General features: G+C 46.5%; 1 protein-coding gene across 3 annotated transcripts in view; it reads right to left on the bottom strand.

The window, feature by feature from the left end:
- The window catches only part of msi1b (musashi RNA binding protein 1b), a 141,393-nt gene extending 129,324 nt beyond the window's left edge, over nt 1-12,069 (bottom strand). For 2 of the 3 annotated variants that reach the window (XM_085961860.1, XM_085961861.1), the window contains exons 1-4: nt 11,844-12,069; nt 11,495-11,535; nt 11,029-11,110; nt 10,681-10,765 (exon numbers count right to left, since the gene is read on the bottom strand). In XM_085961860.1, the coding sequence (XP_085817986.1) occupies nt 10,681-10,765; nt 11,029-11,110; nt 11,495-11,535; nt 11,844-11,905 (270 nt within the window). In that variant the 5' untranslated portion in view covers nt 11,906-12,069. The remainder of the gene's footprint in view (nt 1-10,680; nt 10,766-11,028; nt 11,111-11,494; nt 11,536-11,843) is intronic. The other variant, XM_085961862.1, reaches the window with a different exon arrangement.
- Between the last annotated feature and the right edge of the window lie 553 nt (nt 12,070-12,622).

The raw sequence follows: 12,622 nt of genomic DNA, 5'->3' as shown, positions 1-12,622 counted from the left end.
GTCCCAAGACAAGCAGGCAAGGCCACAGGGAACCGGTCCCAAGACAAGCAGGCAAGGCCACAGGGAACCGGTCCCAAGACAAGCAGGCAAGGCCACAGGGAACCGGTCCCAAGACAAGCAGGCAAGGCCACAGGGAACCGGTCCCAAGACAAGCAGGCAAGGCCACAGGGAACCGGTCCCAAGACAAGCAGGCAAGGCCACAGGGAACCGGTCCCAAGGCAAGCAGGCAAGGCCACAGGGAACCGGTCCCAAGACAAGCAGGCAAGGCCACAGGGAACCGGTCCCAAGACAAGCAGGCAAGGCCACAGGGAACCGGTCCCAAGACAAGCAGGCAAGGCCACAGGGAACCGGTCCCAAGACAAGCAGGCAAAAGGGGTGGGGATTGGAGAAGGAAAATAATTAAAATCAGGGATTCTGAACCAGACAAGAAAATGTGCAGTAGCAAAATACCACAGATGCTGGAAATCTGAAATAACAACAGAAAATGCTGGAAACACTCAGCAGGTCAGGCAGCATCATGGAGAGAAACAGAGTTAACGTTTCAGGATAATGACCCATCGTCAGAACAGGAAAAGTTAGAGCAGTGTAGAGGGATTAGATGTCCAGTGAAAAGGAGACAGTTGGGGCCAGGAAACTGGAAACTGTTAGTGGCGGAGGGCATCAGAAGAGTCGCGAATGTAGGGGGAAGAGACTGGACAAGGGGAGAAAAAGAGTCGAGATAGGAAGAAATCAGTTCCGTGGGGCAAGAACAGGCTGAAAAGATGGGTCCACCAGGGCAGCCCTGTTTGTGGACCTTGGAAAGGAGGTAGAAGCGGGTTGTGCAGGGAGGGAAGATCTCCAGAGGAGATGAGGTCAATGACAGTCTTGGAAAACAATGGCTTGATGTTTGGTAGTGGGGTCATGGTCCAGGGGGAGGTAGGATGAGGTGTCAGAGTTGGCGTTCAGCCTCCCCTTTCAGCATTCCGAAGGGACCGCTCCCTCCGTGACACCCTGGTCCACTCCTCTATCACCCCCAACACCCCCACCCACGACACCTTCCCGTACAAGCGCAGGAGATGCAACACCTGCCCTTTTACCTCCTCCCTTCCCACTGTCCAAGGCCCCAAAAACTCCTTCCAGGTGAAACAGTGATTTACTTGTAATTCTTGCAATTTACTGTATTCGCTGCTCACGATACGGTCTCCTCTACATTGGGGAGATCAAACGCAGATTGGGTGACCGCTTTGCGGAACACCGCCATTCAGTCTGTAAGGGTGACCCCGAGCTTCCAGTCGTCCCTTTAATTCTCTGCTCCGCTCCCACTCTGAGCGCTCAGTCCTCGACCTCTTACATTGTTCCAAGGAAGCTCAATGTAAGCTCGAAAAATAGCTTTCGATTAGGCACTTTACAGCCTTCTGGACTCAACATCGAGTTCAATCATTTCAAACTAGAACCTCGGCCCATATATTTTTTTCTCTCTCACATGGCAGCTGTTGATGATTCTGCCATTCCCATTTACATCTCATCTAGTCAGCTTTTGTTTCTTAATTTGTCCCATTACCATCTCCTTTTGACTTGCACCATCATCCCTTTTGTCTTTTAATCTCTCCTGCCTTCCAATCCATCACAGACCTTCCCTTTAATTCTTTCCTCTCCTTCCCTGACCCTACACTTGCTTAAAAATCTGTTACTTCTCTAACTTTTTTCAGATCTGACGAAGGGTCATTGACCCGAAACGTTAACTCTATTTCTCTCTCCACAATGCTGCCTGACCTGCTGAGTGTTTCCAAGAAATTGTGCAGCTTGATTTATTCAGTCAATACAAATAAGTGGCCCTGATAATACAATGTGCATTGTATGGAACAACATGGGACCCCATATTGTTATAAGAACATAAGAATTAGGAGCAGGAGTAGGCCATATGCTCCCCCATTCAATAAGATCATGGCTGATCTTCGACCTCAACTCCACTTTCCCACCCGATCCCTATATTCCTTGATTTCCCCTAGAGTCCAAAAATCAATCTATCTCAGCCTTGAATATGCTCAACAATTCAGCATCTAAAGCCCTTTGGGGTAGAGAATTCCAAAGATTCATAACCCCGAGTGAAGAAATTCCGCCTCATCTCAGTCTCAGGATAAGGGTTCAGCCATTTAAGACAATGCCTCCTAGTTCTAGACACTCCAGCCAGGGGAAACAACCTCAGCATCTACCCTGTCAATCCCCCTCAGAATTTTATGTTTCAAAGAGATCACCTCTCATTCTTTTAAACTCCAGTGAGTTTAGGCCCAATCTACTCAATCTCTCCTCATAGGACAGCCCTCTCATCCCAGGAATCAATCTAGTTACACACCACCACATACTGCACTCTGACTCAACCTGAACAACACAGGAGAGCCCCCAACCTGAGCGACAGCACAGGAAAGCCACGAGTATTTTTAAAAAGCTCAGTGGCCAAGTGGCCTATCTGATGTGATCCTGACCTATATTAACCAGAAGTGCCCCAGGATCAATCCTTGCCCTTTACCCAGTCAGTCGTGGGGCATCTATGAATTTTACCTTTCCCCAACGAGCATCTGCACCGTCAAGAGAGGAAGGGCAAGGATTAGAGTACAAATATTTATATACCCACCCAAGAAAAAAAGTACATACCATGCATTAGCTCAATTTTTTTTCTCCATTAAACAACCTTCCCACTTAAAAAAAAAAAAATCTACATTCACAACTAACACATTCTCAGCAGCAGGAGGCAATGGTTGCTCGACAGCCTATTTGACTCAATGAACATTTATTTCCAAAAATATCCTGCCACACAGTTCAGAGAAAACAGCATCTTGTGATGTTCCCTCAAGTCAAACCACCTCACCAAGGCATTCAGCGTGAAAACACTGGGCCCAAACTGCCCCGTCAAAAATCACAGAAACGCCGCCACATGCAGCCTGGTCCTTGCATTCCTAGAGTCAACCATCAGGAATTTCTTACTCAGAAGCAAGAAATTCCTGACAAGACTCGTGCTTAAAAGGTCAGTATTTGATGGGGATGGAGGAGAACATCCGCTTTCAGCTTGGTCTATAGCGATCGGGAACATAAACCTGACCATCTTTATTTCCCATAACTGGATCATACAGACCAAAAGGATCCCGGTTTCAACCTCCAGTTCATGTTGAGATAGCAGATCTCAGTTGGGTCAACAAATGGGACACTACAGTTGGCCTCATGTAAACAAGAGGTGGTCACTCAGCCCCTCGAGTCTGTTCAATTAGATCATGGCTGATCTGTACCTCAACTCCATTTACCCACCTTTGCTCCATATCCCTTGATACCCTTACCTAGCAAAAAACTAGCAATCTCAGTCTTGAAAGCTCCAATTGACCCACAGCCTTTATTTTTGGGGAGGGAGGGGTGGGGGGAAGGAAGAAGAGAGATCTGCACAACCCTGTATGTGAAGAAGTGCTTTCAGATTTCAACTCAATGGCCAGTCTCTAATTTTAATATAATGCTGCCAGAGTTAGGTAGATGAAAAGTCAGCCAACGTTTCTGCTGCTGCTCGCTATCTGGTGACCACTGCACACATGTGGACATTAAGCGAGGACAGGATAGGGAATCGGCCAACACTCACTGCCTGGGCTTGCACGGGAAGTGAAGCCACTTGGGTGAGTTAGCCCAAGTGCGAGGGGAGGTGGGAGATGGGAGAATATTGGAGGAGGAATAAAAGCAGGAGAATTTCCAAATATAAAAGTTTTCATACTACCCTACACTACAATCCTGACCATTCTACGACTTGCTATGTATGGTCAGAGTTGATGAAATGTCACAGCAACAGCAAAAAGTCCCAGCCTGATTTCAGAAAATTCTGTAGCTAAACCAGTTTGTATCACATTCAGCAACAGATATGCATTTTTTTTTTTTTAAATAAAAAGGCCATTATAACCCCAATCCCTCAGCAGCAAGAAACAATCTGCTATCTTAAACTTAGGTGGAGGTCTAGCTGGTTACTGTTAAGCTCAGCTTGTTAAAACAAACAAGTTTTGGGCTCCCGATATTTAGAATAGGATTTCCCTTTTTTTTTGGATGAAGAAACTGTTTTCAGCTTTCATTGCGTTACCATAGGCACAAAGCAAGGGACAAAACACCCAGAAGAGCCATGGTCTCTGTGACTTTAAGAGGCCATTTCACCTTAAAAACTAGGCAGTAGCAGGTGCCAGGATTGGGCACTGTTCAAGCATTGTGCTGGTGCCATGCCCGGTAGTTTGCGGACTGATAAAGGTCTGGCTCTCGGGCCTACGAATTCTCAAAGAATCAGTTGTTGGATAACTGGATAGTTTTCTCCTGGAATCCTGAACTGTGCAAGTGAACCAACAAGCTTACAATTGTCTTTAAACAATTGCATGAAACAAAAATCTGGGTGTGTTGAAAGGAATTGTTCAATAGACTGGTTTTAATGTAAAAATAGCTTTAGTAGGTCAAACAGAAAAGGAGATTAGATCCTATTAAAAAGGGCAATATCGGAGTCAGATGGAATTTATCAATTTTCTATTTTAACCATTACTGGAAATCTGTGTTACATTTCTGACACAAACATTTAAAATTGGTTTTCAAAGTACAATGGGGTTATTGGTGGGACCCACTAAATGCAATTTTTTCCCCCAGTTTCCTGTCCTCGTTTCCCAAAAGCTTTGAGTCTTTCACGGAAGAACGGTTCCATGGACGTTACACCTCACCCAAGTAGCCATTATTCATGTACGAGCCTCGGCGATCTGAAGGACATCGCAGCCCAGCCCAATCTTGTTCTCACCCAGTGCCCAGTAGGGGATGCTATAGAGCAATCAGAAGCCGACTGCTTTTCCCCTAACCCAGGAATGCCCGAGCCGATTGTAGCACCCAGCACTGCTCCCCCCCAAACCGAGATCTGTGAACTCAGCACAGGCTTTGGATCGAAACTGGGACAATCCGCATCTGCAAGGCTCAAGGGCGGAGACTGCAACTCGCCCATCTGGACGGCCAAATAGGATTTTCATTCACGTGCCGTGCGCAATGGAATGCAAACTGGTCTCAGAAGGTTCTAAATTAATAAGATATTAAGTAGAAGATAAAGTTCGTAATACAGCCGCCATTTCCAACTTGGGCCAGTCAGGGTTGGGAGGAATGGAAGTGCAAAGTAGTCAAAGTCTCAATCCGCACCCGCCCCTCTCTCTCCACCAAACGCCGGTCACCTGATCTGGCTCCTGGACAGCCTATTCATTAAACTTGCTCTGGTACCGGACAGAGTGAATCAATGAACATTTAATGTTTAAAACATCCTGCTAAACACTTTAGATATCCACCAGTTCATAAAAGAGTACAAATATAAAACTACATTTTAAAATGCATTAATGGTACGGAGGTTTAAAAAAACGCCACAGATCATTCCAAGCCAATTCACGATTAAGCAAACAAAAGCTCACCAACTTGTATCGATACACGCCTTGGTGTTTTTGTGGCCTGGAGTTTGGTTCAGTTTACATTCCCAGTCACAATATGATTTATTGATGCTCCAATAAATCACATGAAAATGTATCCAGATGCAACACACAGATGACCCTGACACGGTGAAATACAATTCGCACTGCCACCTCATCCAGGACGTTTCATTGCTTTCCCCACATACATCAGGAGGTTCGGAGGGCCGATCCCCCAGTCTATGCCGAGTTAGCAGTGCTGCTACAAATGGCATCATATGGGTTAGGGAGGGAGAAAGTCGGTCGGGGTTCTCACTCGAGACTCCTTTCCAGCAATGCCTACTGTACATGCATGTGTATGTTGACTCCGAATGAGGTGGGGGCACAGTGGTTTACAGTCGGGTGGGAGTGGCCTTGGGAGTCCTCAACATTGACTCCAGACCCAGTGAAGTCTCATGGCTTCAGGTCAAGCATGGACATGGAAAACTCCTGCTGATTTCCACCTACCCCCCTCTCAGCTGATGAATCAGTACTCCTACCTGTCGACCACCACTTGGAGGAAACACAGTGTAGCAAGGGCACAGAATGTACTCTGGGTGGGGGACTTCAATGTCCATCACCAAGAGTACCACCACTGACCGAGCTGTGAAGGACGTAGATGCCAGACTGGGCCTGTGGCAAGAACACCAACACAAGGGAAAAACCTACTGAACCTCATCCTCACCAATTTACCAGTCGCAGACGCATCTGTCCATAGCAGCACTGGTAAGAGTGACCACCGCACAGTCCTTGTGGAGACCAAGTCCATTCTTCACACTGAGGAGACCCTCCATCGTGTCATGTGGCACTAGTGGCAAGTGGAATAGATTAACAGATCTAGCAGCTCAAAACAGAGCATCCATGAGGGGCTGTGGACCATCAATAGCAGCAGAATTGTACACCACCACAATCTGCAACCGCTTTGCCCACTCCTCCATCAAGCCAGATATCCAACCCTGGTGCAACAAGGAGTGAAGTGCATGCCAGGAGCAGCACCAGGTGCCAACCTGGTGACGCTACAACACAGGACTACATGCATGCTAAATTGGAAGAGTGAAAGCAGCATGCTATAGACAGAGCTAAGCGATCTGACACCAACAGTTTAGGTCAAAGCTCTGCCACATCCAGTTACAAAAGGTGATCCTTAATTAATCAACTAACGGGAGGAGGCGGCTCATCACCATCCTCAATGATGGCAGAGCCTAGCACGTGAGTGCAAAAGACAAGGCTAAAGCATTTGCAACCATGTTTATTCAGAGGTACCAAGAGATAATCCTGCTCAGCCTCCTTCCCCCACCAAAGAGATGCCAGTCTTCAGCCAATTCCATCCACTCCACGTGACATCAATAATTGACTGAATGCACTGGACACAGCAAAGGTTATGGGTCCTGACAACATCCCAACTATAAAGCTGAAGACTTGTGCTCCAGAACTATCCACGGCTCTAGCCAAGCTGTTCCAGCACAGCTACAACACTGGCATCTACCCAACAATGTGGAAAATTGCCTAGGTATGTCCTGTACACAAAAAGCTTGACAAATCCAACCCAGCCAATTACCGCCCATCAGTCTACTCTCAATCAGTTGCAAAGTGATGGAAGGAGTCATCAACAGTGCTGTCAAGCAGTACTTACTTACAAAGAACCTGCTCACCGATGCGCAGTTTGGCTTCTGCCAGGACCACTCAGCTCCAGACCTCATTACAGCACAGCTGAATTCTAGGTGAGGCGACAGTGACTGCCCTTGACATCAAGGCAGCATTTGACCGAGTGTGGCACCAAGGAGCACTAGGAAAACTGGTCAATGGGGAAAACTCTCCAGTGGCTGGATTCATACCGGACACAAAAGGATGATGGCCGTGGTTGTTGAGGCCAACAATCTCAGGTCCAAGACTGTGCTATAGGAGCCCCGCAAAGAAGTGTCTTTGTCCCAACTATCTTTCAGCTGCTTCATCTAAAACCTTCTTCTATAAAAAGGTCAGAAGTGGGGCTGTTCACTCATGACTGCAGTGTTCAGCGCCATTTGCAATTCCTCAGATAATGAAGCAGTCCGTACCCGCATACAGTAAGACCTGGACGCATCCGGGCTTGGGCTATATAAAATGGCAAGTAGAAGTCACACATCAAAAGTGCCAGGCAATGACCATCTCAAACAAGAGAGTCCCCAACCACCTTCCCCTTGACATTCAATAGAATTACCATAGCCAATTCCCCTGCCAACACCCCCTCGGGGTCAGCATTGACCAGGATCTCAACTGGACCAGCCACTTAAATACCATGGCTACTAGCAGGCCAGAGGTATTCTGGGTATTGTGCAGTGTGGCTCACCTCCTGACTCAACACCTCTCTTACCACCAAGGTGCAAGTCTGTAGCATGATGGAAGACTCTCAACTTGCCTGGATATGTGCAGCTGCAACAACACTCGAAGCTCAACGCAATCCAGTACAAAGCAGTCTGCTTGATTGACAGCCCATCACCAGCTTAAATATCCACCTCCTCATCCAGAGTACCGTGGCTGCAGTGTGTACCATCTACAAGATGCACTGCAGCAACTCGCCAAGGTTTCTTCAGCAGCACCTCCCACCTCCACCATCTAGAAGGACATGGGCAGCGGGTGCATGGGAACACCATCACCTCCAATTTCCCCTCCATGACATGCACCATCCTGACTTGGAACTATATCGCCATTCCTTTAATCGTCGCTGGGTCAAAAACCTGGAACTCCCTACTCAATAGCATTGTGGGAGCACCTTCACCACACAGACGACAGCAGTTCACGGCAGCGGCCCACCACCACCTTCTCGGGGAAACTAAGGATGGGTAATAATTCCAGCAACATCCCATGACTGAACATTAAAAAAAAAATCTATGATTCCTTCCACAGTCAACTAATCGACTTGCATGCAGAACATATACATAAATAATCCCCATTTGAATGGAGTACCAGAGGGCACCTAGCACCGAAGAAACTATATCCCAGCAAGGAGTCAGCAAAGAGGAGAAAATTGAAAACAAAGCTCACAGATTTTGTTCCTTTCTTCATTTCCCATGTTTTCACACTAGCTCCAGCTGAAGGGCGGGCACAGGACCTTGTCAGAGGTCTATCAGTACTACCGTGGCTCACTAACCACCCTCTGGCACAACCCATTTACTCAAGCCCACACCAATTAAACTTTCCTTGACTAAATACAAATCTTCATTTTCTGGTAACTTAGCGACTGCCATTCATGTAGATTTTCCTGCATCAAATGCAATCAACCAGTAAAATCTGGCTTATTAATGGATCCGCCAAAAAGGTCAGTGCTAAGTTAACCGAACTCAGCCTGGGTGGCCTAGCCCAGTAACTTGATGGTAAACAATTAACCTCCAAGTCCCCAGGCTGGAACGAGGGGAATGCAGAGAAGTCACGAGCTCCTCATCAATGGTCCCTCTTATTTGCTTTTGGGTTGCGCGACCCCGTTAAAAAGGGGATGCTCGGCCCAGTCACAGTTTCGCATATGCGCAAAACTTTACATTGAAAAGGGCAGTCCCGGGCTGCATGGGACCGGCAGAGAGCTGCACAGCTTATAGGGAGCGTTGCTCCTAATGATTATCCAGGAAGTCCAGCTGGAAAGTGCATGTAAGTGGATAAGGACAAGGTTAGACTCTACCGTGATGCTCCACCTGGTAAAATAGCACGTCGCCATTCAATGATCCAGCTTACACTTAGAAGAATGGCTGCTTGGGCAAAGAACCTGAAGTTGGCTGGCACCTGCGAAACCATATTCTAGCACGACTCATTGCTTTTGGCAGGGCAGGGAACAGTGTGAGTGAACACACTGTGTCCGAATCAGGGAGAACATTTATTTTAAAATCGACCATGAGTGGCAATTTGTTTTTTTACACAGCGAATTATGAGGATCTGGAATGCACTGCCTGAAAGGAAGGTGGAAGCAGATTCAATAGTAATTTTTAAAAACAAGAATTGGATATATACTTGAATTGGAAAAATGTGCAGGGCTAATGGGAAAGAGCAGGGAGTGGGACTAATTGGATAGCTCTTTCAAAGACTCGGCACAGGCTCAATGGGTCAAATGGCTGCCTTCTGTGCTGTATGATCCCTGATCATTATACTGCACATAACCAGATAGCACAGAGTTATACTGGCAGCTCCACGCCACTCTGGAAGGCCAATGACATTTTTTTTGCCTTTATTAACAGAATAATGTGGCATAAGTAGCCCACTAACTACAACACATCACAGAAAAAGCAAGATGATAAAGGGATACAATTTGCAATATCCCCTTCTCACCAAACCCCCCCCCCCCCACCAAAATTGCCTCTACTGGTCAGCTTCAATAAACTGAAAAAGCAGGGAACCACTGATCTGGTGCTTGAGCCGATTTAGAAGCAAGACCGTCACTAAGTAGATTAGTGAATAAGAGTGTAAAACAGTGTGAAAGAAATGGGGAGGGGATGTGACCTGGGGAAAAGAAAAGACAGAAACTAAGCCACAAATACAGTCCAAATTCACCCTATCGGGCATTTCACACAGGTCTGCTGTCAGGAGACAATCTCCAGTCCCAGTTTAATCATTCCGGTTACACACAGATCTGGCCCTACAGCCTGATAAACTGTACAACACAATAAAAATGAAATAAATCCACGCGCTGGAATAATGATGGCACTTCGCTGACTCCTAATAAACTGGCTTTTAAAAAAAACAGGTTTGCATTCCCCTCCCAGTCCAGGAAAGTCAGTCGTCTCCTTTTTAATGTCACTAAGTGCTGGCCTGATGAATGAATGCTGACCTATTTAAGATCCCCCCCAAGCAGCCCCTGTTGCTATGCCAATGATCGCCGTGGGAACGCTCAGGCACTCTTTCTTTTCTTTCTCTTCCCCCCCCCGCCATCCCTCTCCCTTCCTCCCAATCCCAAGTTTCTCTCCCTCTTGGTTTTTACACTACTATTTAACCAGCTGGATCTCTCAGTGTGGGAAACTTCGGACAAACATGCGTGGATTGTAAAGCAAACACATGACGTGGGCTCGGTGTGTCTGTATCTTTGCAATACAGAAAATAAGAGGGGGGGGGGGGGGGTGGGGGTGAACCTCAGAAACCTGCCCTGTGTCTGTGGCCACCTCTGCTGTGTGCCAGCAATCTGTGCTAGCTCACATCACTCATACCTTACACAACTATTACATTCCTTGCATTTGATTTTTTTTTTATTTAAAAACAAATCACCTACCGTCTTAGAATCTAGTTCATGCCTCGGTTGCGCTAGAACTTTATCTACGCCCGTTTGATCAACAAAAGTGACAAACCCGAATCCTCTGCAAATGAAAAAGAACAGGAACGATTCACAATTTTTAGTTTTCTGTAACACGCGTGCACCAAGTAAGGATCAGGAAAAGAAACATCGCGTAACAATGCGAATGAGGAATGAATATACCAGGCCGAGACAGATGGAGATTGCGTGTTATTTTTTTTTATTTTTTTTAAACGTGCAAATAAAACATCCCTTCTCTTCAAAGCGAAGTTTGAGAAGAAACAGTGTTTCCAAGTAGCAAGTAAGACAAGAGAGTCGCTCGCTTACCTTGACCGTTTTGTAACAGGATCCCGCATCACCATGCACTCCTTCACGTCTCCAAATTTACAGAAATATTCCTTAAGACCTTCTGTTAAAGCAGAGGGGGGGGGGGGGGAAGACAAGAAATAAGTAAGGGGCAAACCAGCCGCTGCGAGAATACCATTTTTTTTTTTTTTTTTTTTTAAAAGGACTATTATGTTTATTTTTAAAAATAAAATTGTATGTATAAACGATGCACTGTAAGGCACCAGACAAAGCACTGCTACAGATTGACATAATAAAAAACACGTCTGTCAAAGGGAGTGCGATTTATTATGATTATATACTGGAAGCTTACATGGTTTCAAAATGCAATCACAACGAATTTATATACACACACAAAAAAAAGCACAAAAAAATACACAAGTATTTGGATGGAATTTTAGCAGAAGTTAAAAGAAAAAGTTGGGAGGTGTATCAGGACCTTCCTTACCTTGCGTGGTCTGCCAGCTCAGTCCCCCGACGAACATTTTGCTAAAAAAAATGTGAAGACGAGAGAGAGAGAGGGGGAAAAAAAGACAAAGACACAACTCAGACATGGGATTCGGCCATGTTGGCACCTCACACACACATACACATTTAAAGAAAAAAAAGTAAGTTGGGCCGTTAACCCAAAGCACCTTTAGAAAGTCAACACTACAGTTTTAACTCTGAAGACGTTAGCAAAAAATTATTTTAGTTTGAAGATTAAGAATTAAATGTGTTGCTTTGGGCTTGCTTTTCTCTTTTTTAATTTTAAAAAAATACTAAAAAATAAATGAATTGGATTTTAGCTCCTGTACCAGGGATCGTGCTGCGAGTCTGCACTGAGCACCGAGTTGGCTTGGTTTGCGTCCGCCTCCATTACCTTCCAGTCCCAGCCAGGCAAGAAGGGCCCGCTTAGCAGAGGTGGGGATGCACAGGGGGAAGCAAGGGATCGTCACTGGAGGGAGGGAGGGAGGGAAGGGGCAGCCCGGCCGAGCGGCTCCTCATGACCCGGCCTGAACCCCCTCCCCCCTCTTGCCAGTCCCCTCCTCCTATCCCGCCGAAAGGGGGCGGGGCCAGCCAGCCAAGCCAGGCCAGGCCCGCGCGTCGCCTTCGCCCCTCCTCCCCAATCGGCGCGCGCTCGCTCGCTCCAAACCGACCGGCGGCCAGCGACTGGTGGGTTCGGAGCCCGTCTCCGTGGCAACCGCCCAGCCTGCTGATGTAACAATGGCAAAGGGGGGGGGGGCAAGAACGCGCGGTGAAAGTTACAACAACAATGGCTCGCTACTTTGTTTTCCTAATATGCAACAATTCCACGTGGGCTTGGACCATAAGGCTTTTTTTTTAAATATAAGATTATTATATCAGGAAATGGTCACAGTCCAGGTACAATGGCATCTGCCTCCGTCAGATAACACATTTACAGATCACCATTTGAAAGAGTGCGCTTTAAAAAAAAATGTGTGTAAAAGGGGGTTGTGGAAGTTTTGTTTTTAATAAATCAGACCTATCTTTAGGCATTTCTTTGATTAGTGGCAGTAAGACTCATTTGGAGTGTTGTGATGTGGGTGGTCCACTGATACTAGCAGATGGAGAG

This window comes from Somniosus microcephalus, chromosome 19 (genome assembly GCF_052327205.1).
Source record: "Somniosus microcephalus isolate GS21.2 chromosome 19, FLI_Smic_1.0, whole genome shotgun sequence".
NCBI lineage: Eukaryota > Metazoa > Chordata > Chondrichthyes > Squaliformes > Somniosidae > Somniosus > Somniosus microcephalus.
This window is presented reverse-complemented; position numbering and strand designations above follow the sequence as displayed.